Raw genomic sequence first — 27,632 nt, 5'->3', positions numbered from 1 at the left:
CAATTGAGAAAGTGATCGTCACATTGCTTGACAATGAAAATAATCAACTGCAGCCCTAGTTGGCTTCATGCTTGAATGTGGCAGTGGGCCATACAGACAATATTATGATACAGTATAATTTTGCTATATATTTGTGATTAAACTTACAAAGCAATTTAATCAAATTATAAAGTGTTGAATTTCAGATGGATTCATGATGAATGATAATGCTGCACTGGATCAAAAGCCTCGTCAACAGGAATACGTGTAATCTCACTGTGATGGATTTCTTGGATGAAGTTTTTTCACTACATTTGGAAAGTCAAAAACAGATGATATAACAGCTAATAAAATAATACTCTTGGTACTTTTTGAAGGAGCAACTTTGCAAAGGTTAAGTAAACCATATGATAAACTCAAGAAGACATTTGTGTGGACGATAGACTCGTTTTATGTTTTCAACTCATCTTCTGATTTCATGAGTTTGTTATGCATTTTGAAAATTCTGAACTTAGACAATGGCTGTAGCGCCACCATCAGGACTATTAGCCCCAAATTCTAATTGAGGAACTGGACATATGTGCAAAGATGAATTCATTTGCAATCATGGGAAGCGATATAATAATACTTATAATAATAATAATGATCGCAAAAAAGAGAGGGACCCAACTATAACCCTTTTCTAGAGGTTTAATAGCTCCAGCTGGGGTCAAACTGACCCTAAAGACAAGACATTAGTGAATCTGAGGATAACAGGAAGGTTAAAGGATCTACTTCCTCTTCCACTTACAGACTTACAACCTGTGAGTTTTCTTACAGAGTAACTTCTACTCCTTTAATTATTTCAATAACAGCAAAAAAGTAAGTAGTTATTGTACAGTCACAAAAAGAATTACAATAAATTTACAATTATACAGTCATTTAATGGCTTTTATGTTTACAGTCAGATTTTTAAAAAAAGATTTGAATAGTTTGTAAACATATAATCCCATTGTCTTTGTATCTTTGTACTTTCAGCATTTAAAAATAATTGACTTTTACAAATAAAGTGACTGAACTACCAACAAGTGATTTTCTATTTTTTTTATATACATATTATCCATGTAATGAAATTAATCTAAATCCAAACTTCGATGATGTCTCCGTCCTCCATGTCGAGCTGAGCTGGTGTCTGGCTGTGTTTCACTTTGCAGCCATCGAAGTGGAAGCGTACCTTACTCTGAGCGTTTATCGACATCCTGGACAGGTACTGGGTGAAGATAGAGCCTAGTGGTGCGTCCTGAAACACACACAGATTATTACAACATTGGTGTGTGTCCTGTTGTTAAAACAAACATAAAGTTGATGACGGAGAGAAGAGGAGCTACGAACTCTGCGTAGAGAGAACTCCTGTGAAGAGTCTCTGTCTTTGCTCTGCAGCCTCACGGTGATGCTGTTGCTGCTGCTGTCTGCTTCACTTTTATTCTCCGCTGCCATGACGACACATTCTGCACAATAAACAGAAAAAGGATTTGGGATTAGGAATTTTAATTTTCGAACTCTGCAGTCTTTTTAACGACTAATTAACAACTCACTTCAGCAGCCTGGCTTAATGGACGGAAATGTCTGTTGGACTTTGGTCCAAACTAGAGTGGCAACAATAAGTTGTTAAATTGATTAGCTGATGTTCAGAAAATTAATTGGCAACTATTCTGATAACTGAATAATCTTTCTAATAATAAAAATGTTTTCTAGCACCTTTCATACAGGCAGTGTAGCTCAAAGTGCTTTACAATAAATTGAAAATATAACAGAATAAATAAAAAAAGGCAAATTAAAACAAGTGCAAATACTGTGCGAGAAAGCCAGTGAAACTGCTCACAATATGTTCTGTGGATTAACAGCAGGACATGGCTGCCAACTGCCCCAAATAATTGCAGATTATATGAATTTGCACCACTTAGGTAAAATATCAGTTAATGTGAGTCCTACTGTACTTTGTATTGTTGCAGCCCTGTCTTGTACAGAGGCCCTGCATCATCACCTTTGTGTTGCAGATGAGTGGTGGTGTTAAGGATAATGACTTGATGCCCTCTGGTGGTGTAATGAAAAAACTGCAACTGTGTTTGGTTTGGTCCCCGAGAATACAAGCACAAAATCATAATGACAGATAAAAGATCTCAAAATATATATACAACTAATGAGCTGATCAAATCTATCACAATTCACAAGCATTCAATGTTAGAGACCATCTTTTTTAATTTCATTGTTTGTTCAAAAAGAATGTAAAAACATTGTATCATAAGCTTCACTCTGAATTTCTGAAGCTTTCACAACTGAAATTCTACATTTTTAGGTCACACAACAAAACCCAAGCAAACTCCATCCACTGAGGAACGCCATGACATGTGGCCGAAAGCCTCAGAAACACATCTTGTGATGAGAATTGTTTATCTCACTGCTACTGACAAGTTGAAGAATGAACTTTTGAACTCAACTGTTTAAAACCGCATTTTTTCATGATAAGAACAATTTGCTAAAAAAGAGAAGAACAGCTTGCATGCCATGTGACCCACCTATGATGTCAGCAATGCCGAGGCCGAGCTTGCCAACAGTGGAGTCTGCTGGAAGCTCCACTGCCTCCCTCAACAGCAGGAGGCGAGGAGGAGGAACGTTAAGGATGATGGACAGCTGGGTCACCACATCACTCAGAGGTGTCGACTAAAAGCAAACAAACCTTGTGTTAGACCCAAATAAGTGACATCATTGTGTATTACTGCATGTATCTGAATGTTTTTACTTTTTTTTTTTTTTAAACAATATTGTCTCTGCGTACGTACAGACAGGACTGGGATCTTGTGAATGTCCGTTCGACAGCGGATCTTGAGGGGGATCTCCCGGACTGACGAGCTGTACAGAGAATCCTGAAGCCCAGAGTTAGGGTTCATGATGATGAGGTCATCATTGTCTTGCTCTCCTGGGGACGAGCGACCTCTGGACCTCCGGTGCTGAGGTTCAGGAGACAGGAGGGAGTTCACCGCCCGGAGCTTTTTGTCGATCTCGCTGAGGAAGAAGGTTTGCTTTATTTTTGTGCGAAGCACTTTCCATGTTCAACGAATTGTACTCTATAAATAGTCATTAGTGTGAATGCTGAATCAGCAGCACGCATGTTTTTTGGTCAACTAATTCTGCATACATTCAGCCACAGAAACCATTCAAATATCAGAATGTTTAGTTCTTTAAGGACGTGCACTATATATTTAGGGTCCGGGCAGCTTAGCTGCCAGCACACTATTGTAATCCTAGTTCTTCTTCTTCTTCTTTCTTCTTTCTTCTTCCGAGGAAATCATACTTCCCATGGGTGAAAACTCACCAAACTTTGCACAAAGGTCCAGTCTCATGCCAGATATCCTCAGCTGTAAACTCAAGCAATAGTCCTGATGGTGGCACTACAGCAAGCGTCTAAAGTACGAAACTTTGAAAATTCATAACAAATCAACCATACGTGCTACAACTTCACAACTTTCATCAAACTGTAGCCCCAATACTGAAGAAGCTTTTGTACATTTAAACCTATTAAAAATTATGAAGTTCATCACTTTGTTTTTTTCAAAAACTGTAAAACTTCTTAAACCTATCTCCTCCCACAATTTTTGCTCAATTGACACCAAACTTGCTACAGAGCATCTTCAGACTGTCTTACAAAAACTACGCTTCTCAGATTTTTGATTTATCAAAAATTGAGCCTACAGTGCATCAAAATGTTTGACTGTAAACAGTACTGTAAACATATACATGCAAATTCTTGCTAAATAAATCTTTAATGTTCATGGAAAAAATGACAAAATTCTAGAGTCATGGTAGATGACATGTGGCGAATTTTATCTCAAATTGGAGTCAATGTAAAAATGGCAATATTAAACATCAGTTTTTCACTTATGGAGCAAATCAATCATTGTTACAAACAAATTACCAACATCTCCATGCTGTCTAGATGCAATATGTGTATTTTCAGATTTTTGTCTTAATAACTGAATTTTTTATCGTGGTTTCAAATCTGCCTTTCCATGCACAGATGGCTGCTTTCCTACACAACAGTGAATGGCTTACTCAATTTGTGAAGCCACTGTTGAGTTGCTACTTAGCTGCCAATTAGCTCAGAGTGGTAGATGACCGTCTTAGGTTCCAGAGGTTGTGGATTCGAGCCTCAACTGGTACAGAATCCACATTGTAATGTAAACATCTTCTTGTGCTCCAGCTTATTGATCAAAATTGCCTGAGCGTGACTGATCACTGTGCAGCATCTACAAGTCTTTTTTCTGCTAGAAAATCTGCCTTCTCATGCTTGAAAATAAACCAAACTTTGCACAAAGATCTAGTGTCAATACTTCAGTGTGAAACCATCTGAGGCTTCTCACTTTGCACATAGCTCAACTAGTTAAACATCAGTTTTTCACTTATGAAGCAAATCAATCATTGTTAAAATAAATTCCATGCATGGACAGCTGCTAAACCTGCACGTCTGGCTTAGTCAATTTGTGAAGCTACACATGAACTGTCACTGACTAATTAGCTCAGTGAGATAGAAGTTGATTCTTCGTCTCAGAGGTTGTGAGTTCAAGCCTCAGCTGATGCAAAAGGCAGATTGTGTTGCTAAATTCCTAAATATCTTCCAATTCTTCTGCTTGTTGCTCAGAATTGCCTAAAAGTGCCCGGACCCGACCCATCGCTGCGCAGCAGCTATTTTATTTTTCTTGTTTCTACCTCTTGCACTTTTTAGTACACTAAGCTTTTTTCATCTTTATTCTTTATAGTGCAAGTCAATGAAAAGCATCTTGAAATTCCCTCCACTGGTCCACTTTGATATGCCTGGTCCACTTTGATATGCCTGGTCCACTTTGATATGCTAGTTCATGCTTACTTTCAGCTAGAGACTTCATTTATATTTTAAACAGGTGACAACACTTTAAACTATTAAACTTCTATGCAGCTTTCAAAAATCTTGTTATCACGGTTGACATTTTATGCTGTCTTCAGACGTTTTCTGAGTTTATTAAAGGCGTGATTATTGCACTACTAAGAGTTTGTCACATTAACTTTGATGTCACCCATTGATAATTTTCTGTCATTCTGCTTTTACAGAATTTTCTGACTTAAGGCTAATTTATGGTTGGGCTCGTAACACTTTTGAAGAAAGTTACTCGACAGAAATTAAATAGTCACAAGATGTTTTCAATTCATGCTTTGGCGAAAGGTTTAGTCGTCTCTATGGTAACCAGAGGTGCCCTGCTTTTGTTTATGGTCTGAGTCTGTTTCTGTTGTTGTTAAGTAATCTGCACAGACAGCTGTTTAAATGACACAAATATACCACTGTACATGTGTCTTTATCTTATTAACCTTGACTGATCAGGTCCCACTCTGTCTTGGAGCTGCAGATTCCTCTCACTTGTTATGACAGACAGGAAAATAAAATAAGTCAAAATATACGAACACTGCTGATTTCTTCCCATGGAGCTGATATGACAATTTTATCTTCAGTGAGTGTCTGCTGTCAGTCAGCCTTGTGAAGGCAGTTTGACAAGCCCATAGATGTATAATGGGCAAGACCCTGTCCTCTCAGCTTCCCAGCAGCTGCTGCTGACACACAGCTGCTTCTGTGGACAGAGCCGCTGAATGCATGGAAGAGTCGCTGTGGATTTTAAAATACTGTCTCCATGTTGACAACAGCAACACTACCAATCACACTGCGCGACAAATTATGACGATGTCCATGACATAAGAAAATTATCCATGTTGACAACAAAAGAAAAGTTAAAGTAAAAGAAAAGTGTTAAGCGACACCTTTTTCTGGTGAAAATACGTCATGTCAATGTACGCCCAAGCATAAATTACACTACTGTAGCTTCCAAAACATTCATTTCTCACAATTACACAACTTAAACATCAAAACGTAGATGTATTTGTCCTGTGAAAGGACTGACAGTAACTAAACTTAATTCATCTCATCAAGTTCTCAATCTTTTTTCTTTTTTACCTTTATCCACACGACATGTCTCCATCCTCAGCAAAATCTCAGTGTGCTTAAAGTGAAGACTTCAGCAATACAGCTTACACTTTTTCACTTTGGACGTCTATTTTAACTAATACTGCTCTCTGTGTTGTCACAAGTTACACTTCTTTTGTACATTTTTTTTTAAATCGACTACGACTTCTGCGTACTTTTAGCTACAGAAACCATTCAAATGTCAAAACGTTATGCCTCTGATAAGCATTTATGCCTGTGTTAATCTTTTCTCAACCTCTAAAGCTTTTTAAAGTACAAAGCATTTCTTCCTTCAGCATTGTCAGTTAATTGATTTCAACTTTTAAAATGACAGTATTACAGTTTAGCTCTTAACTTTTCTAGCATGGTATTTCAGCTTTTAGCTTCTTTAGGGCCAGCTTTACAATTTATTTTTCCAGGTTTTTCAGCAGTGCAGTGTAATGTATTTAGGCTTCAAGATTCCTGTTATTTTGCCAATGCTTTGCAATTTCACCTGTCAGCATTCACGTGCATTTTCTGCAGGAAATGCATTTTATAGTTATTGTTATTATATCATGAGTGATATCAGCTATATATCTACTTCTTGGGTTTAAACTGCAAGTGAACAAAGAATCCCGACTCACCTGATCTTTTGTTTGACCTGTCTGGACTGTTTCTTAACTGGACTCTCTGGTGGAGGGGGAGATGGGCAGCGAATGACTGCTCTGAAATAAAGGTGAGAAAACATGTTTATACTAAATCAATCTTAAAAGGTGTGAGTTTAAATAATTATTATAACACTACTGAACTGACTTTGACTTTTTTTTTTTTTAAACAGGGACAGTACATATTGATGAACACACAAGTGTAAATACGCAAGATTGTAGCCAGTGGCTAATTTCCATCTTTCGTCCCTGCGGCAATTAATGCCAAACACATAAAAACAGGACAGCAACAAACAACAGGACAACAAGGCCATATACATCAATAAAACAGTAATAATAGAAAGTACAGTAGGACTAAAAAAACAAAACAAAAAAAAACATTAAACAATAAACCAAGTTACTAATGACAGACCAGCAATTAAGTGACCGTAGAAAGTTGGATTTAGGTGTTAAAGTGCTTAAGTGCTAAAGTGCTCAAGTGCTAAAGTGCTTGAGTGTTAAGATATACAAGAAGAGAATTGCACATTGCCCGTTACAAAGTGCTAATTCACAAGTTTGTAAAGTGCTGGTGTAAATTGCACATTGCCCTATTGCACTTATTTTGCACACACGGACATGTGTGTGCAATAATTATAAATAAAATAAATAAATAAATAATTACTTAAATAAATAATTATTATAACACTCCTGAATTCTAACAATAATAAGAATGATTATTATCATCATTTCATTTTATGTATTTAGCACTTTTCAAAAACAAGTTACAAGGTGCTCTGCAAAGACATAAAACATAATTCTACCAAAAGTAGAATTGATTCAATAATGTTGACAGCAAGGTATGACGTTCTAAAATGCAGTTAAGTATAAAAACAAGTGAAATGAAATGGAAGTATAACCAATACAAGAAAAAGCAATTCTGTGCGCTTTTAAGGGAGATTTGAAAGAAGAATCAGAGCTAGCTTGTAGGTCATTGCAGCACGTGGGGCCCTGACTCCAAAGGCTCTGTCTCTTCTGGCCAATGGATCTCTACTGGAGGATCTCAGGCTGATCAGGGGTTATTGAGTCAGTGATGTAATCAGGAACTAACCACAAACATCAAACATGGTTTAAAGCAGTCATTAAAACTTTCAAATCAATTCTAAATGTACAGGTAACCTGTGTAGAGATGCTACAATAAGTATTATGTGGACTCTTCTATTACATTTTGAGTATTTTTGCTTCAGTGTTTTGAACGAGCTGGTGTTTGGAGAGGTTGTAGTGAGTGAGACAGGAATACAACCACTTACAGTAGTCTAAGCAGGATGTAATAAAAACATGGCTTACAGTTTCCAGATTCTTAGCGGATAAAATAGAGCAAATCTTTAAGATATTACTAAGTTGCAGAAATGTTCTATAACTCCAAAGTGTAGTTATGTCAGAAAAGTTTTTTTGTTGAATTTAGCTATAAAGCTGTGAGAAAGGGACCCCCAAATGTGGATTTCCTGATTTTACAGCCCACTTTTTAACTACTTACGGTTCTTTTTTCTTCGTCATTTGTTGTGGTCTGTTCTCCAAATGTTCTACTTCGTCCTCCTCAGAGTCACTGAGAGCGATGATGGCTGCTGTTGGTTCTCGAGATGAAAACATTGACAACAAACTGTCGTCTGCAGCATCCTCTGTTCAGAGACACAAACAATCAGTATAGCATAAAAGCCATCTGCTATTGAGTTGAATTGTTTCGAAGTTTTTACCTGACTTTTCCTCTTCTGTGAACACAGCTGCCGCTGGCTTCAGCTGCAGACTGCTGTTTACCTGAAAACAAAACCACTCAGGTGACTTAGAATACACACAGTTATTTTTGGACAAATATTTTAAGACATCAAATATATCAGCACAAACTCTCACTAAGCACTGATCCATAGTGTGGGATGATTGTTACAGTTTTTGTCAGCGTAAAAAAAAAAAAAAAAAAAATTCCAATGTTCTGGAGTCAGCCTTTATTGACCACTGGCTGTTTACCTTGTTGGAGTAAACAGGCACCGAGACGATAGCTGAGGGGTCAAGGATGCGTCGTCGTTTGGGAGGCGGCTTCACAGCCTGCTGTTCACTGTCAGACACCTATAGAACAGAGACAGAGGCTGTGTTCAGCTGCTCTATACATAAAATATATACATTTAAAATGTTTAATAAATGGTATATGAGGTGCTTTTTGTAGAACTGAGTAATAGTACACTTGTTCGTTTAACTAAATTTACCTTTTTACTCTATTCCACACATGTATGAAAAAACAGGACAATTTCAATCTACAATTTCTACATAAGAGACAAACAATGAATAAGCTATATCTCAGGAAAAAAAATAATGTAGATTGAATGTACAGTGGTTGTGATAAGTATTTTTAAGTATTTTTCTTAAACGTTAGTGAAAACAAATCTCTTTATCTTAATTAAATACCCATCAAAGAAGTCACTGTAAATTTTTGTAAGAAAGGTAACTATGATGTAAGCTTTCCAGGAAACAACCTTCCAATTTACGTGGAGGGGGGGTGGAGCACACAGTTGCTAGTTTATTAGGTACACCTTGCTCAAATAGCTCTGCAATAAATCTCATCCTCATGAAGGTTGTAATGGTTTGTTTGTGTTGAAACTGTTTTAACAGTGTGTTCATTCAGTTTATAGTAATTTTGTTTGTGGCGTTATTAATTTGTGTTATCAATTTACTCAAGTACAGTGCTTAAGTAGTAATTCCAGGTACTTATCTTAAGCTACATAAACTCCTAAAAAGTGGAAAAAGCTGGCAAATGCATCAACTCAAAGCTGAAAACAGGGCCGTTTTTCTGACACCATGAAAAACTGACTTTTTAGAGATATGTGGTTCTCACAGGACAGCCATACTACAAACATATGATGATCTTATAGAATATGATTTACTGCTGTAGATTAAACTACCCAACCATATAAAGGAGTTAAAATGAACACAACCTTAAAGGGCCAGTGTGTAAAATGGGTTGAAAACAGTGACATCAGCGGTCAAATTCTAGATTGCAGGGCTCACTCACTCACCCCTCCCGTCGGGTAAATGACGGTGGCCTCGTAGGGTCAAAAAGCCTTGCGCACAAGTTTTTCAGGAGTAGGTCTATCTAGCAATGAGGTGAATGTTTATTTAGAAATCTAAACCATGTTACGATATTATAATGAATCACTCACGAGCAGGAGACCAGAGGAGCGTTCGGGAAAAAGGCCCGTTTATTTGAGCACTCCAGAAACTCCGGTAACACTCCAGGGGGTAAAAGACTCCATCCCGAACTCTGACTCTTCTAGCGTAACAGACACACTTCATAACTTTACACACATACTCATTTGCCATATCGAGTGGGGACCCCCCTCCCCTCTCTGCTCCGCCAATCTCCAGCCCGCACACTGACTGACAGCGTAGCCTGTAAACAGAGCTCAGCTGTTTATTTAGCCTAGCAATATCTCCGGACTATAGTAACTGCAATGGACGACTTTGAACGCGATTTTGAAGAGTTTCTTGTAGCGGACACAGTCCCAGAGCCACACCTGTTTGAGCCGGAGCATACAGATGAGGAACTCCATGTGTTTGATGCTGAGCAGGTGAGAAGAGAGGCTGAATGCACAGAATGGGATTCGGTGCTACTGCTGCCATCGCTGGGAGATATATCATCAGGAGGAAAAGCGCCGCAGAGAGTGCATCACAGGAGTGAAGCTGCATCTTCTTTTCCTCACAGATGATGGTTCGGGTTCATTCTCTCTTGTTGCGTGCTAAGTGAGGTCCATTCGCAAACTAAACTAAAAAACCAACTAAAAAAACTTTTCACTACTCTCTATCGACGAACTACTAACACTCTCTGCTGTTTCTTCCTCCTTCTTCCTTCCTTCTGCTGTCTTCGTTGGTTCATTTATACATGTGAAACGCGTTCTCTGGCTGGCTGGATTGTCCACTCGGTCTGCCATACATACATGGCGGCGCAAGATGGCGACCTCTCTAAAGCAAGGCCCTTGTTATATATATATATATATATATATATATATATATATATATATATGTAAAAGCATAATTATAAGGCTACGAAAACCAAACGAATTTTATTTTATAGCGATCATACATTTGTATAAACATATTAATGGGTAGAATATTCAGATTCAGATTGACAATAAACCATGCCAAATATTACACACTGGCCCTTTAAACATCTACAGCAGTAAAATGCAACAAACACATTAATGCAGCAGTAATACTAATAAAATGGATAAATAAAAAACACCACATATAACAGGGAACATTTTGCTGCACAATGACTTCTTAAAACTTGTCTTACTTTAACTTCATCATGCTTTTTTTTTTTTTTTTTTTTTACTTTAGTAGGTTTTGAATGGTACTTAAGGATCTGCATACTTTCTCCATCATCTCGGTGCCAACAAACACTGGAACCATTATAAAGATAGGATTTAATTTCACTGTTGTGTTGGACTGCATTTGTTTGAGCTAGCTGGGTGGCACCATTAATAAAGTGAAACGTCACATTTCCAAGTGCTAATAATTAACGTTACCAAAGATAGCGTTACTGTGAATTAGCTGAGCGTTAGCGCTGACCATTAAAAGCGTTGTTTGAGAGGGGTTCTGCGCTATACACGTTATACTAACGTCACTTGCAGCCAAACAAATCCAGTTACAACGTGTTTGGTTTTGTTTACGTGGTTAAATTGGTATTTTCATAGTCATTATCGTGTCGCCGTAAACTAAAACGAAAGCAAAAGCATGCTAGCGGACCCTCTATCGCCTACGAGACCTACAGGCTTTTATTTTGAAGAACTCTAATGAGAGAGTCAAATTAACGTTAGCTAACCTCCGACTAAACTGATGCTAATGTGCACTTTGCAGGTCGTTTAATCTAATTCTCTGGTTTCACACCTTCACTGTTCAGTTTTCGCTAGTAGCGACTTAAATGACAACAACATTACACGTGTTATTTTGGACACAATTCATCAGTTAAATGGTAGTTTTATACGAAAAACAGGCAATCTGTCAAACACTCACCTCCTCTTCAGCCATGATTGTTTCTTTTTCCGCGCGCTGACGCTGCCTTCAGGAACTGTTGGAAATAATGAGGCAATAGCGGTATTGGATTTTCCGCGGGTGTATGTGGCGTTCAGGTACTAAAGGAACTACACCAAACACGGATGAAGGAGCAACTCACAGCCTTTTTTCCCTTTTTTTTTAAAATTCAGTTTTATATACAGTCAGAGGGCACGTCATATGACATTTAAATACAGATCACAGTATTAATATAGCTGAGCGAGCTGTAAGACAGAAATAAATAAGAAACAAACAAACAAACAAACAAAAAATACAAAATACAAGTCATTCCGGAATTGAAGTGCAGATATTTATAGCTAGATATTGGGCCTGTCCATTTTTATAGCATTTTACTTTTTTGTGGATATATATATATATATATATATATATATATATATATATATACATATATATATATATATATATATATATATATATATATATATATATATATATTCATAATTTAGACTCATAATATTTTGATTGTTATAATTCAGCCAATATTCCAAGAGTCCCAGGAGCTAGTTAAATTACAAGAGAAGAAATGATGAATTGGAAAAGAGAGGTATCTGGTTCTTATTTGAATTGTCAAATTACTGCTGTTTCCTTGGAAGATATGTCTTCACTTCAGAAGTGATGGGGAAACAAATTGAAGTAAGAACATTCCTTTTAGACCTACTACTGCATTTTTTTTTAATCTAAAAAAAACCTACATCCATCCATAACTAATGAAGGCTCTTGTAGAATGTAAAATAATTCAGCATGTCTCTAATTAACTGAATCATTGCTTGTGGAATTGCCTTTATTAGGTGTTATACAGCCTGTCAGTACAAACAAGATTGTATTTTCCCACTAAAGTATTATATATTAAAATGTTACCATGATTATCTGATAAATGAATGAATGACCAGATACCCCTCTCTACCCGGTCTTTGTAATAAGAAGATTTTCTCTTAATAAATATACCTTTATTATTCCAAATATGGACCATATGTGGGGCGAAGTTATGCTTATACAGCTGTGTTCAAAATGTGAGTAAAACCCAAAATCCTTATAATAGCTTTTATTTCCATACACACAAATGCATTGGGAACACTGCACATTCTAGTTATGCTTCCTGTATGGGGATGTGAATGGGAATACATCCAACATGCTAACTGCTAATTACTGGGACAAGGAAAAAGCAACCTGTATTCAGTATTTCTAGTGTCATAGCTTAAGAAATGTATTGTTATAGGGGAATACAGAGGTGTTTGAAATGTTCATTATTTTTATTATGAAAATACTTTACCTGAGTTGTAAGTAGACAAAATGTTATCTCAGTCCACAGCAGGAGGATTGTGTCTTTGACACTTTCACTTCTGTCTGTTAAAAGTAAATGAAAACAAACAGATCTTTTTTCCTGCCTTACTGAACTCTCGCCAATCCATGACTACTTTGCACCGTTACACCCCTAGTGAGGAATATCAGAGTTGTGCTATATCATATTGTTAATGATAACACTGGTCGAATTTTTAATTTTTAATTTTTGCGACATGAAAAAAATTCATATCATGATACTCGCGATATTTCAACTTGTTGATCTTCTGTGACTTTTTCAACTTTACTGAGGGCCATGTGACTTGGTAGGATAGGATGGTGTAATCAAAGCATCGACTGATTTGGGACATTGTATATATGAATTTGTAAATAGCCCTGCTGTAAATATGTTTTTCCCATACGTGTGTGTCTGATTGGTTGCTTTAGGAAAGAAAGCTTTACTATTTTCTTTGTTTGTTTTGAGAATCCTTCCAATACAATCACAGAACACACTATTAAATAAAGTTAAAAGAAGGAGCTGCTAGTTCTCTCCATTGATAGACCTTTCACTGTGAAAGTAAACAACCTGAGGAGAATTCCACCTCATTGTATGGCACCTATCTATCACATTTGCATCAGATGTCTTGATGATTTACAATTTCTAAATGTGTTTCATCTGTTTAGACCAGATAGGAAAAATTCTGGATGAATAAACTATTCTTGTTGTGGTACTTCAAGCCCTTTCAGTAGGAGTATCTGAAACTGTGGCTGTATTTAATCAGTAACAATTCATACACAACTGTTTTTCTGCGCATTGTTTGTACCCTCAAATATCTAAAGCCAGACACAGGTTGTGTGGGATAACTACTGTATATGGGTGTGGGGACAGCAGTGCATGTTCTTGACTGTGGGGGTGTAAGTGGTCTGGACATTCCTTTTTGTATGTAAAGACAGTACATTAGGCTAGCCAGACAGTATTGTGTGACGTCAATGGATGGATTGGTGGTATTTCAAGCCCTTTCAGTAGCAGTACTTGAAACTGTGACTGTATTTAATCCGTAACAATACAGACACAACTGGTTTTCTGTGCTTTCTTTTTATGCTCAGATATGTAAAGCCAGACAGTGAATGAGTGTAGGGACAAGTGTGAATGATCTTGACTTTGGGGGTGTAAGTGGTCTGGGGGATCCTTTTACTATGCAAAGACAGTACATTATGCAAGACAGTCAGTATTGTGTGCTGAAGTGGATTGTATCACATAGTTAGGATTTATTTGTACCAAATCCTACAGGGGCCTTACATTATGGGTACCTACAATAAATACATGTCTGCTGTGGATTTGTTGGGCTAATTTACTGCAAAATACAAACTCCCAATGAAATTGCACCACTGGCACCTTCTGACACCTCCTGGCACCTTCATTCACCATCATCCTTGAAATGATCAACACCATGCTCTTCAACAAGCAAGACTGCAAAGCTTGCAATATTCCCAAGAAAGACACGTGAACAGGAGAGGGTTAGCATAGGGCTAGCATCTTCTCTCATCCTGGTGAGAATCCATGTCTTTTGTTTACTTTAAGTAATATTTCACTGATTACACAGTTGTTAATGTATGTTTGACATTGTTATTGATCTTTTCCTGATCATATTCAGACAAAATCAACTGTCACCACACCAAGGAGAAGATGACCATCTGTAGGCAGTGGGAGCCCTGTATCACCAGTGATATCACAAAACCCTTTGACATCCATTACAGTAACACCACAGAGACCTGTGACTTTTCTTAATAGGTCATGTATACCACCAGTGGATGTGCACAAAGACATGATGACACATTTCCCAGTAGACGAGAAGCTACAGACACTGCAATAAAGGCTACTCCAATACACTCTGCAGGAAGTGTAGTGTCTGTCTCTGCTTTTCTGAGGAAATGAACTCCTTTTTTGAGGACCACTGTACATGAACACTGGGCACTCGTCTTCTTCCACTAATCCAGGCTAAGCCAGCGTGTCCTGGGTCTGCCCCAAAGTATTCATTCTGTTTTTTGTTTTTTTTTAAGCCCAATAAATTATGAGTCATAAAAATATTACTTTTATGTGATTTTTACTGTTACAGAGCTTTGTAAGCAATCCACACTGCACATGAACCCTTTGGTTGTTAAATACAATTGTTCTGACAGTGTGGGTGCAATCTCCAAATTCTGCTCCAATCCTAGCCCAACAAAACGATAAAAAGAAATTGAATAACATTAGTTAAAGAACATCAACACACCAGCTGTGAATCATCATCTTTTATTTCAGACATAGATATGTAATGATTAATCATATCATGATGAATGTCTAAGATTACACAGCCTGGCTAAAACATATATCATAATAACAGTTTTATTACTAATTTAATTACGTGTTATTATCACTATATTTAATACTGAACAAAAAAATGCAGTTATTGTTCAGTGTGAAGCCAGATAATGATGACTCCTCTAAATGGTAGTTGAGGTAAATGACCTGATTCTTTTACAAGCACTAGACCATGTCATTCAAACTCAATACAAACTACCTGAAATGATAGTTCACTTGAAGGTTGAAATTGCCATTCACTCCTGCAATTGAATACTCATCTTCTCCTTTCTGTTGGTATCCTTGTAAAAAGGATATGTGGTGTCCAACCAAATTGGATATTTTTCTACCTCAACAATAACTTTCACACTGCTTATGCCATATACAACCTGAATGCTGCAACACATCTTTACTATCATCTCTCAGCAACATGCTTTATGTGGTGAAGTAATGTCTTTGATTACATTTTACCACCAAGAGCAGAGTCAAAAATTCCCATGTGTTATATCCTATTGTAAATATATTCTACATATTGCAGTGCACTTACTGTATGTGTAAGGATTATAGAGTCCTTGTGTTGAGGGTTGTACAAATATACTGAGCAAGAGTACTAAATTACTTGTTGTAAATCTAATGGGATTGATTTATTACATAAGTCTACATGTAAGAGCTCATGTATTCATTAATTATGGGACATAAATAATGACAGTGATTATGTGCTGTGAAATTTTATGATATGTTTCCTTCAGTAATCAAGTTCATAAGTGAATGTGCATTGTTATTAGTGGTACAGCTATATATGTTTGCACATGGTTTTAACAGTCAATTCATATCAACATCTGACAATTAAAGTGTATGTCTTTGTTGAGTGTACTATAAACGTATTAAGGTAAATATTTTAAATTTTGCTATAATATAATCCCAATGTATAATTGTTCCCAATCCTGTGCACTAGCACCCAAATACATTTATCTGCCATTAGAGTCAATACAGTAAACACTGACTTAGTAATTGCTTTGTATTTTACTGTAGATAAGGGTTAGATGCAAGAGCTGTCCTGTGACTGGTCAAGCATTTTTGTGCACGCCCTTTTTGGTGTTGGCCACACCCAAAGAAGTGAGTTTAAGAAGGTGTGTGTTGGACGTCGTATATTCATTGCAGCTGGGATTCCCCTGAGGAAATCGACTTGTGACTCATTACATCTCCTTCAGAAAACAAAGGTGAGTACCCTTAAGCTTGTTGAACCTTGGAAAGCCCAAATATAGAAAAAAAAAAAAGATTTTTTTTTACCTTTCAGATGTTATTGTAAAAGGCCACTGATGCAGAAATTAAAGAATTTTCAAGTTCCTTACATTTTAGTAAAGTTTAGGGAAATGTTGAAAAAATGCATTTCTGTATTGTTACTCACATTCTCTGAACTAATTTACAGAACACCTAAAGGTTAATTTGCAGGGTAGACTTCTAATTTAGCCTCAAAACAGTATATACCATGAATAATAATCAAACAACAGCATTATTTTTTTTATGAATAGTCATTTATAAATTAAAAAACAAAAACAGAATAAAATTGTATTTACAAAATTTAATCTCCGTCCCAACTTCACCCATGTCCACTTACAATGATAGTCGTAAAAACACCTCTTTTCCCCTGTAAAGTAAAGATGACTTTGCTGCATAGCGTGTTGGTTTATCCATTATTGCAGCTTCCTCTCTGCGTCTTCTCTGGAAAATGTGCAATTTCTCAGCAACCGATAACCTTGTCACAAGCATGGTGTGTTTGTTTGGTTGAGACTCGCTGATAATCACTGGCTGGGAAGATCAGTTGTTGGTTTTTACCATCCACTTCACTGGCATCTTTATCTGACTCTTCATCACTCGCATTACTGTCGTCTGATCCCATTTCAAAATCACTCTCTCCACATTGCAACAATCACATCCTGCACATAGTATAGAAGACCTGTCTTTGTTTGTGGCATTCAAAATGTATAAAAACAGATAATAATAAATAGATATATGTACTAATAATACAAAACTATTATATGACATAACCTGATGGAAGAGATGATGGATGGCCAAGTGTTCATGATTGAGAGCTAAGTATTTCCAAACTAAATAATATAGTACAAATTGATCCTAAATCATTTATACATTCAACTAGATTCACACAGTCCTGCCTCACTAGCCTATCATGCTCGCTACTAACCATACCTAAATGAGTAAGTGCATCCCCACAGAACATTTACATCCCTAGTTCATGACCATTCACACCTGTCCCCAAACAATGCACCAGCCATCCCCCTAAACATTCAAAACAGCCAGAACCTGTTTCTAAGAAATGTAACAGGCAACCATTTGAACAACAAACAAAGCCCCAAAAAAGCCCAAAATCAGTTACATGTATTTTTTTCTACTGACTTTTCTACAAACAGAATCAGTTTCTGCCACAGAAACAGAAGTTTCAAATACTACAACCACAAACAGAGAAAAACTACAAAAGATGGTTGTAATATTACAACAGTGTGCCTTACAGCATTAAGTGTATCCCTGGGTTAAAGCACCTGTTCATATATGTACCACATACTGCTTTTGTGTTGATAGTACATTGTGATATATAATGACTTCAAAATGTGTTGTGTTTTCCTACAGAAAATGGGTTGTAGGTCCCAGGCTAAATTTGGCACCATAGACGACCCTGAATTTATGGACTTGCGTCGTGACTTCCAACTGCTCTGTCTAAGTACTTGCTGATAAATTTAGTGAGTGTTGTCATGTAATTTGTGTATTTGTATGTCATTATTGTTGTGACTATATCTTATAAAAGCTTGTGTGTTCTGTATATTCCAGTATTCCTGCTTGGACACAGAAGTAACGCGCCAGGAGCTCTACCAAATGTGTGTGGACACTGCAGACAGGGCACTTAACATGATGGCGCGCCTACTGCAGGAGACCAGGGCTTTCCAAGAGGAAAACACCATGTTGCGTCAGGAGTTGTCCAAACTAAAGGCTCAAGAGTCAGAACTGAGAAGAAAATTACACGACACAAGGCACCAGACAAACACTGTTACAAACGGTAAGTAGAGTTGATATGTAAATATCAATATTAATGTTTGGAAGGTTTGTGTGGAGAAAACCATGACTATCATGTATACATCATGAATATTGTGTTTTGCAGATGTCACTGATGAAGACATGCTGACAATAGATGAACCAACTGAGACTGAAATGCATCCTTTGGTGTTGTCAAACGGTAAGTTATATCTCTCTTAGTGTGCTACATTTAAGAACCCATCTTTACATGTGCGTGTACTTGAAGTATACTACTTGACATGACTGTTTTGGTTTTCTTGTTTGTTGCAGATGAACAAGACCCACCAAAAGAACTACAATCTAAAAGCTCACCCTGAAGAACTACAAAAGTACAAAACTACATTTATGCACATTGTTTATTTGACAATATACAAATAATTGCTATTACTCTTTTTTTAAACAACTTGTGTAAACTTTTTAACATGTCAATAAAACGTTTCTTTTTTTCAAATATTTGGCTGTGTGTAGGTTTTATAAAAAGGTTCTATTTGCCCACCATGCCAGCCCTCTTTTGTGATGAATAGTACTCATAACTTAAAGACTCAGTCACATGGTCTCACCAACATCAAAACAACATGCATTTATTTGCCAAGTGTGTCTGTTACTCTGTGGCTGTTGACTACCTCCAAATAACTGCACCACTATATGCAACGTCCAACAACAACTACATTTGAAAAAGTCCATGTGCAGACCCACCAACCATGTCACAGTCAATCGTACGTGAAGTGCGAGGGCCTGTACATCGCTGCTTGCAGCTTTAATTTTAAAGTGAGCTTTCTAAGCCTTGGGTGGAATTGGAAAAGAGAGGTATCTGGTTCTTATTTGAATTGTCAAATTACTGCTGTTTCCTTGGAAGATATGTCTTCACTTCAAAGGTGATGGGGAAACAAATTGAAGTAAGAACATTCCTTTTAATTTATTATTGCATTTTTTTTTATCTACAAAAAACTACATCCATCCATAACTAATGAAGGCTCTTGTAGAATGCATAATAATTCAGCATGTCTCTAATTAACTGAATCATTGCTTGTGGAATTGCCTTTATTAGGTGTTAGCCTGTCAGTACAAAGAAGATTGTATTTTCCCACTAAAGTATTATATATTAAAATGTTTCCATGATTATCTGATAAATGAATGAATGACCAGATACCCCTCTCTGCCAGGTCTTTGTAATATGAAGATTTTCTCTTAATATATATACCTTTATTATTCCAAATATGGACCATGTGTGGGGTTAAATTATGCTTATGCAGTGTGTTCAGAATAATAGTGTAAAAATGTGAGTAAAACCCCAAATCCTTATAATAGCTTTTATTTCCACACGCGCAAATGCAGCATGCATATCATGAATGTTCTGTTGGTTTTCTATTACTCTACTACACCTACTAGTAACTATTTGCCATGTAGGAATGTAAGTTCTACCAAAAGCAGTGACTGATCTGATCTGATTCCCAATAATGGAGGACTTGTTAATGAAAAGCAGATAGCTTTCAATGACAGGTAAGTTTAAGAGAGTATATTTATCAGCACCAGTGGTGCAAAGTAACAAAGTACATTTACTCAAGTACTTAATGTAGCGTATGTACAATGTTAAAGTACTTGTACTTTATGTGAGTATTTCATTTTCTGCGACTTTATAATATTACTCGTCAACATTAGAGACACAAATTGTACATTTTACTGAACTACATTTATGTGATAATTTTAGTTACTCTGCAGATTTGGATTATTGAAAAAAAAACACCCTCAAAATGAACGTGTAATGATGACGTAATTATTATAAACTTCCCGGTAGCATATAAATGCATTAAAATGAGCTCCATCTTTACCAGCTGTAACAATAATGTGATGAACACATTATTGTATAAATTATGATCCAGTAATATAGTATATATAATTCTAAAATGGAGCATTCTGTATGATGAGTACTTTTACTTTTGGCACCTTATTTAAGTACTTTTATCTAAGGGTGAAATGTAACAGATTTTGTGCATGGTCAACACTTGCTACTAAGGTAAAGGTATTTTAAGTATAATCATGGAAATGAAGTAGAAAATGTCCCCTGTGACTGCTATAGTTAAATATGATAACTAATGTTATCATAGATTATCATGACTCATAAATTGATGTAAAAGCAGAATTTTACCGTTGTAGTCGGTTGAGGTGGAGCTGACTGAGCTAACAAATAATTATTTTCATTATGGATTAATCTGCTGATTATTTTCTCCATTAAGCTTGTTTGGTTTGTAAAAATAGAGAAAATCATCAAAACCTTCCAAATAACTTTCTGTTGATCGATTGATGGACTAATTGTTTCAGGTGTACTTGTATAAACTGTTGGGTATAAATCACTACAAAACATCATATTTTATGAACTCTGTTATGTGTGCAAAAATCTTAATTTGTAGTGAAAGTGACCAATACGGTAGAGTGAAAAGTACAATATTTCCCTCTAAGATGTAGTGAAGTATAAGATTACATGAAAACACAAAGTATAAGTACTTCAAATTTGTGCTAGTTCTTAAGTAAATGTCCTGACGTCGCTGATTCCAGGGATGAAGGTTAACTTTAAATGTGTTGTGTGCCTGAAGAAAAAACACAAGAAGCATCAAAACATTTTGGTCTCAAAGTTTTTGTTTCACACAACAATCATCAACACTTGACATGTAAAAAATGTACAGTTTAGGCCCTTCAAGGCAGAATAAGCAAACAGCTCCAGCACAGACAGCAGCTGGGTGCTCCAGCTGGTGTTTTCAGTAAAATGTTCCTCTGCTGGCCGCTAGATGCTGCTCGCTCTCTTCTAGAATACAAACTCAGTTGCTGTGTCCCAGTTCCACACTGCAAAGTATGTAGTAGTAGTAGTCTTATCTTGGTGGTGATTTTGACAGTCTAATCTAAGAGATGATAAGTATTAAAACAAAGGTCTGTTCAGGAGAGGTTTTCCTTGACTGACTGGTGTCTCTCACCTCAGCTCACCTCAACATAGGTTTTTGAATTTATTATCACCTTTAGTGATCAATCAATGGACCAGAACCTGGTCCATATTATTTGAAACAAAAGCATGAGAGCCTAATTTGAGTTTTGACCGATATTTCTGAACGTCTTTTTATACAAAAATGGAGATCGATGCAATTTCAAAATACGACAATGCTCTCAAACAGGCTTCATCTTCATCTTTTGGCGCCCTGATATCTAGTCGTCAGTCACTTCTTCTTGTTCTCTTTGCAGGCAACCACGTATCGCTGAGCCACATTGAGCGGAGGGGAGTAACCGTCTGCGTACGATGTGTCCTCAAACAGCACTGAGTAATCGTCCTGAGGCTGAAAACAAACACATGCTGAGGTTAGTTTGGCGGTAGGCTCTGACATCCTGAGAAGAATCTGGGGCAGCATTTTCCTCAAGTTGCATATTTTTAGTCAGGAGAAGCTTTAGACTGAAAGCTTCAAACATGAAGATATCCAACAAACAAAACCAGGATTCAGAGGATTATATTTTGGATGTGACAGAGTTTCTTCCGTGCACAGACTTAACTCTGTCGTCTGCACTCCAGGATTAGATTCTGAGCAGACTGTAGATCTGTAACAAGTGTGAGGCCGTGTTACTGTCAGGAGACCAGACAAATTAATGGCAACAACTGTGACATTGTTTCCTGGTTGGTGGGTTTATCAGGTGTGTTAAAGGGATTAATGTGATTTAGAGACATGAGAGGGAGGAGACATGTCCAGGGCCTGTGTTTACCCATCTCAGAGAGGGGGAATACAGATGTTTTACAGCCTGTTGTGACTGGTTGCCTTTGGGGCTTGTTAAGTGTTAGTACAGTGAAATACAGAGGTTTGTGAAACGTTCATTATTTTTATAATGGAAATGAAAAGCACAAAAAAATATTTTTTTTGTGCTTCTCTTTAAAAAAAAAACAACCCAATGATCTCACAACTTTACAGCGACAAGAAAAATGTACCTTTGCAGCAGTGATGATTCTGGTCCATCACTCCCAGTAAAGTATCATTTATCATGGACTTCCATAGACAAGCTCACCCAACTTTTGGCAGAGTGCACAGTGCATTGATATCTTAACTTTGGCATCATACATTAGCACCATAGATCACAGCAGAGTTTTGAACCCTTGCTAAATATACTGCAGAGCTGAGTGCTGACAGTCTCACCCTGTGTGGTGGAGTGTGGATGAGGGCCCGGTAGAAGCAGGTGGTCTGGGGGTAGAGGGCCAGCACCAGCTGGTCCTTGCTGAACAGAGCTTCTGGATCTGTCTCTGGGTTGGCCTTCCACTGAGGCAGAGGGATGATCCGCCGTCTGCTCAGAGTGTGTCTCCTGCACACACACATACACACACTTGAGACACATGGAGGAGCCTGGAACTGGTTGATGAGATCCTCCTTGAAAGACTACTTGTGAACATCTCCCTGTACTTAAAATTTACTGTTACATCCATCTCGCAAATACATTTTTTTCCTAGTCTTTTATTTTAAATGAGTACTCATTAAATTGCGGGAAAAGTATGTATGTGACATTTGGCAATCAGGAGGATGCACCTCTCAAAAAATACACAATTTGTGGTAAAACCCTTCTCATGTTCAGCTAGAATAAAAAACTCTTGGAAAACCCATGATCAGATTAAACCTCTAGGGAACCAATTAAGATTGAAAAAAAAGAAGAAAATATGACAGTGAAAAAAGAAACAGAAAAAAATGCCTAAAGAGAAGACAATGATAAAGTTCAGAGGTTGAAAACACAGAAGACATCAGTGATGTTCATAATGAAGTATTAAGAAGAACTCACTCTTTGCCCTCTTCATCAATGTCGTCCACTTCATACCTGCAGGGAGAGGTGAGGAAAAGATTCTGTTTGACATCGATTAAACAGATTTCCTGCGAGTTTCAGAAACATTCAGTCCAGCTGTGGTTTAACATCCTGAAGGTCAAACCCTTATATCTGGAATATTTTACAGTGTGGGGTTAAAGTTATGGAGGTTATAGTGAAAGGTTACTACATTTATTTAATTAAGCTCGAGGGTACCTGTACTTTACTTGAGTGTTTCATTTTTATCCTTCTTTATATTTCTACTCCACTACATCTCATAGGGAACTATTGTGCTTACTGCAATACATTTATCTAACAGCTTTAGATACTTTTCAGTACTGATACTTTGTCTTGATAAGCTAATAGCGTGGACTTTTACTACTGACACTTTAACTACACTCTGGATATGATATGCGTGTTTAAACTGTATGATGCTCTTACTTGTTGGTTGAGTGGTTGTAGCTGACCACCTCAGCCAGGATCCACTGCTCGTCTCCGTCCACGGCCTTCACCCTCGCTGCCACCTTGTCGCCCTGTTTGGCCACGTAGTCGCTGCTGGCTGGGGTGGCCCCGCACAGAGGAGGCGGGCTGAGGGAGATTAATACAGAGAATAGGGATGAGAAATACTTAAGTTGTTTGTACATCAGTTATTTTAGCATGTATGACTTTAGTTGGTGTTTGTGCAGAGCAACAGCTCCATCTGTCAGAGCAGCTTTGCTGTGGAGTGAGTTTCTGCCTCGACAAATATTCAACATTTGGTCACCAGAAGTCATTCAAAAGCTGCGAATGAAGAAACAACACTTTCATCGACAAATAATATAAAAGAAAAGATAAAATGCTAAAGGGATGTGATTGGGCTCTGACCATTATTTATCATATACCTAGCTATAATTGTGTTGATTTAGTCCGTTATACTGCACTCCAATCTGGCAAACTCAATAATCTGGAAACTGTGTGTCTACAGGCTGTAAAGAAAACAGGGACAAGCAGCAGCTACCTCTCCCCCGGCTTGCCAATCCACAGGGGGAGCGTCATGGCCGACTGCTGGAGGAGCGTCATCAGGACGCCTCGCCTCATCGTTTTTCTGGGAGGGTCGCTGTCACTATAAACTCCCGCCATCTTAGCAGCTGCAAAGAAACATGTTCAAATTACAAAAACCACAAGTTACGAAAATCCTGTTGCAGATCTTAAAGAGCAAAGTTTGAATTTGATCAGTACCTCTCTTCATCACACACATACCTATTCTCCTCTCCTCCAACAAAGACTTGATCTCCGCTATTTTATCAAGAGCATGACGCAGAATGCTGTGAGGAGTAAAAGAAATAAGTGAACAAAGAGTACAGTGAGGATCAACTCTAACACCTGGACAGAAATGCTCTCGGGCTAACATGAAGGAAAACTGGACATTACAAGACAAACTGAAAATTTGATTTTGATGTTCTTGTGTCCAAGCAGACATTACACCTAAATGGGGGTGCTGGAGGAAAAATCAGGTACCTTACAAGATAATTTGTTTGAGCTAAAAGGCAAAACCTGTATAGCAAAAATACATCAAAAACAATTTGAATTGCAAATACAGACCATCAACCCAGACTGATAATAGATGTCAGGGTTAAGTGAAAAACTGTGTATTTTTTTTTAATTAACTGATCGCTGTGTGTGTCCTGTAATAAAAACAAATAACCTTTAAGCCAGTTAAATTAAACCAGTTTTTTTAAACCTTAAAAGCAGGAAAACATTCCTGCCTAGTCACCCCCATCCTTTGTAAACCCATTTAATTTTTTTTATCAACTGTTAATAATGTTGGTAAAAAATAGAAGCAAAATATGTCAAGCTGAAACATATTTAAATAAAAAAGAACATGTCTCTAGGCATTCATATTTCTCATTAGTCATTGCTGTGCAAATGAAAATATGTTGCCGAAAAATGGCCTAAAGACACAGCCTTGACTGAAGTTTTTGCTCTCTTGTTCGTCTATTGTTCCTGTATTCCCCCTGATTAGTTTGACAACCACTCATCTGAATTATCTTCCCCCCATCACCCAAAACCCATTCAGCAGCTTTAAAAGGAAGTGACAACGCACCTGCACTCCGCCTCAGCGTCTGCTTTGGCTGTGGTGTACAGTCCTCTAAGCTTTGTCCGGTAGTATGGAGAAGCTGAAGGAGACAGAAGAAGAAGAAAAAAGCGTTGAGTGAAAAATCAAAGGGGGTGGGGGGGTGGAAAAAGAGTTTGCAATGTGAAAACTGACTCTTGTTTTCTGTCTGCATCCTCTCATGTGTTTTTTGAATGTTGAGCAGATTATGTTCACTGCGTGACCTCTCCTCCTGGAAACAGACGAGATTATTTGGATCTGGTTAACTTGAAGGAGCATGAGCATTGTACTGTACATCCAAAAAAAGGGCAAACATTTACTCCCATAATCAGTAGTAATAACTATTAACCAATGCCACCAACTTACCTGGGTCTGTTTGATGAGCTGATGCAGCTCTGTGAGCAGCTCGGCAATCTTGGTGTCTGCTGACATGTCTGTACCTTTAAAGTGCTGTCATTCAGGCATAAGAGTCTTATTAGAACAGTGTTGATGCATACAAAACTCCATGAAGAGATCTGTCATTTTAAAAGGCCTCCTGCGTGGCTTTTGGTTTAAAAAAATACTGCAAGCAGTTACTAGTACCAGAACAATTGTGTAATAAATTTCAACATTGTAGTAAAATTGTACATTGGATGAAAGGCGAATTAAAATGTGGAGCCTATCACTTTTGATTAATGTCAAGCTGGGCTGTTCTATTTCCTGAATAACCATGTATCTCTGAATTGGCAGATTTCTGAATGGGGGTCAGTGTTAAATAACGTAGCTCTGTGAGCAGCTCGGCAATATTGGTATCGACTGACATACCTGTACCTTCAAGTGTTTGGCATAGATTTTTGTGCAAACAGCGTTGATACATACAGAACCCTATAGAGAAACCTGACGATTTAAAAGGCACGAGCCACGGCCTGTGATGGGAACATAAGGTGTCAATAGGACCAGAAAACACATTCCATCAAAATGGTATATTAGATGAACGCCGAATGAAAAGTGGATCCTCCCGCTTTGTATTGATGCCATACTAGACTTTTATGTCTCCTGAATAACTAGGTATCTTTGAATTGACAGACTTCTTTATGGAGTTCGGTGCCAACTTTTCTGATTGAGAAAAATGGTTCGTATTGAGGCGAAAGCGAGACGTATGGCATTTTAGGTTTACACGGTGGGAAAAATGCATACATTTATTTTCGTAAAGCTGGCTGAAATGCTAACTTTAAGTTTGGTAAGATAAATAAATGAATCAAGTTAACGTTATTGCGCTGACTGAGTTAGCAAGCGGTGTGTTTCGCTAATGTTAGCCAGGTTGCTAAACTGCAAGCTTTCTTCTCATGCAAGAAAGCATCGGTTCTATATATTACCCCTTTGATAGCTTAATATAAACGATATACTTTATCTTATTCATCCACAACATGTAACACTACTCACCGTATTACGTTTTTCAGTTTATTTATTGTCGACTTGCTAGCAACACAGATTAGCTTCTACTTCTTCTTCTTTGGTGTTAATGCGGTGTTGGCAAACTAGTTTTACACACTGCCACCAGCTGGACAGAGTGTGGAACTGCAGAATTTCCACATAAATGTAAGCGATCTTACCTTACCATGTTTTTGGAGATTAATATAACAGCAGTAGTGGAAGGCACCTACGTACATTGAACCAAGTTTTGAGTTACTTGTACTTCACTTGAGTATTTCAAGTTTCTGCTACTTTATACTCATACTTCATTTCATGTCAGAGGGAGATATTGTAGGCTTCTTTTTACTGACTCAAATCACTGACTCAAATCAATGACTGAAATCAATCATTAGAATCCAGTAATGTTATATTCTGAAATGGGTATATTTCACCGCCAATACTTTTGCATTTTGAATGCAGGATTTTTACATGTAACAAAATATTTCTTTGGCATTGCTACTTTTACTGTAACAGTATGCTTATGATGTTAATTTAGTAAGACTACCCATAACCTTGTAGGTCTTACATAAAAAGATGAATTGTCACCATCACTAAGACATTTTATAAGGACTTTTTTTTTAATTGGGAACAATTGATGAAATATGCAGATACAATACTTTTGACTTATTCTGTTCAGGAAAATAAAAGCAGGCTCTTAGTACTTTTGCTTAGTAATGCTCAAATTGCTTTACTGTGTAGAATTTGTACTTTTATTTGTGTAAAGGACCTGAATACTTTCATCGCCGCAAAATGATATCTGAAAACATCCACTCATATACTGTACAGTACATATCCATGGAATAACCTGCAGACAGTCCTCCTGGA

The 27,632-nt window shown here is 37.3% G+C and overlaps 2 protein-coding genes across 2 annotated transcripts; both read right to left on the bottom strand.

The window, feature by feature from the left end:
* Window positions 1-654: 654 nt before the first annotated feature.
* Window positions 655-11,717, bottom strand: LOC125879624 (nuclear factor of activated T cells 2 interacting protein). Its single transcript, XM_049561586.1, has 9 exons — window positions 11,683-11,717; window positions 8,644-8,742; window positions 8,376-8,436; window positions 8,159-8,300; window positions 6,625-6,705; window positions 2,799-3,021; window positions 2,535-2,679; window positions 1,351-1,466; window positions 655-1,258 (listed from the first exon to the last, which is right to left on the bottom strand). Exons 1-9 carry the CDS (start codon window positions 11,695-11,697, stop codon window positions 1,097-1,099), a joined length of 1,044 nt encoding a protein of 347 aa, XP_049417543.1. The 5' UTR covers window positions 11,698-11,717; the 3' UTR covers window positions 655-1,096.
* Window positions 11,718-21,012: 9,295 nt separating this feature from the next.
* On the bottom strand, window positions 21,013-26,901 carry sgf29 (SAGA complex associated factor 29). Its single transcript, XM_049561594.1, has 10 exons — window positions 26,778-26,901; window positions 25,722-25,805; window positions 25,512-25,587; window positions 25,347-25,419; window positions 24,503-24,567; window positions 24,261-24,390; window positions 23,705-23,851; window positions 23,243-23,278; window positions 22,612-22,774; window positions 21,013-21,768 (listed from the first exon to the last, which is right to left on the bottom strand). Exons 2-10 carry the CDS (start codon window positions 25,785-25,787, stop codon window positions 21,652-21,654), a joined length of 873 nt encoding a protein of 290 aa, XP_049417551.1. The 5' UTR covers window positions 25,788-25,805; window positions 26,778-26,901; the 3' UTR covers window positions 21,013-21,651.
* Window positions 26,902-27,632: the final 731 nt, after the last annotated feature.

The sequence above is a fragment of the Epinephelus fuscoguttatus genome, linkage group LG19 (genome assembly GCF_011397635.1).
Source record: "Epinephelus fuscoguttatus linkage group LG19, E.fuscoguttatus.final_Chr_v1".
In the NCBI taxonomy this organism is placed as follows: Eukaryota; Metazoa; Chordata; class Actinopteri; order Perciformes; family Serranidae; genus Epinephelus; species Epinephelus fuscoguttatus.
This window is presented reverse-complemented; position numbering and strand designations above follow the sequence as displayed.

Coding starts and splice junctions, on each gene's coding strand:
- LOC125879624 (XM_049561586.1), bottom strand. Junction 8,437..8,643: donor TGCCTGTTTACTCCAACAAG/GTAAACAGCCAG, acceptor TTTTGTTTTCAG/GTAAACAGCAGTCTGCAGCT. Junction 2,680..2,798: donor ACAAGATCCCAGTCCTGTCT/GTACGTACGCAG, acceptor GTTTGCTTTTAG/TCGACACCTCTGAGTGATGT.
- sgf29 (XM_049561594.1), bottom strand. CDS start 25,787: ATGTCAGCAGACACCAAGATTGCCGAGCTGCTCACAGAGCTGCATCAG. Junction 25,588..25,721: donor AGCTCATCAAACAGACCCAG/GTAAGTTGGTGG, acceptor GTCTGTTTCCAG/GAGGAGAGGTCACGCAGTGA. Junction 23,279..23,704: donor TACAACCACTCAACCAACAA/GTAAGAGCATCA, acceptor CTCTCCCTGCAG/GTATGAAGTGGACGACATTG.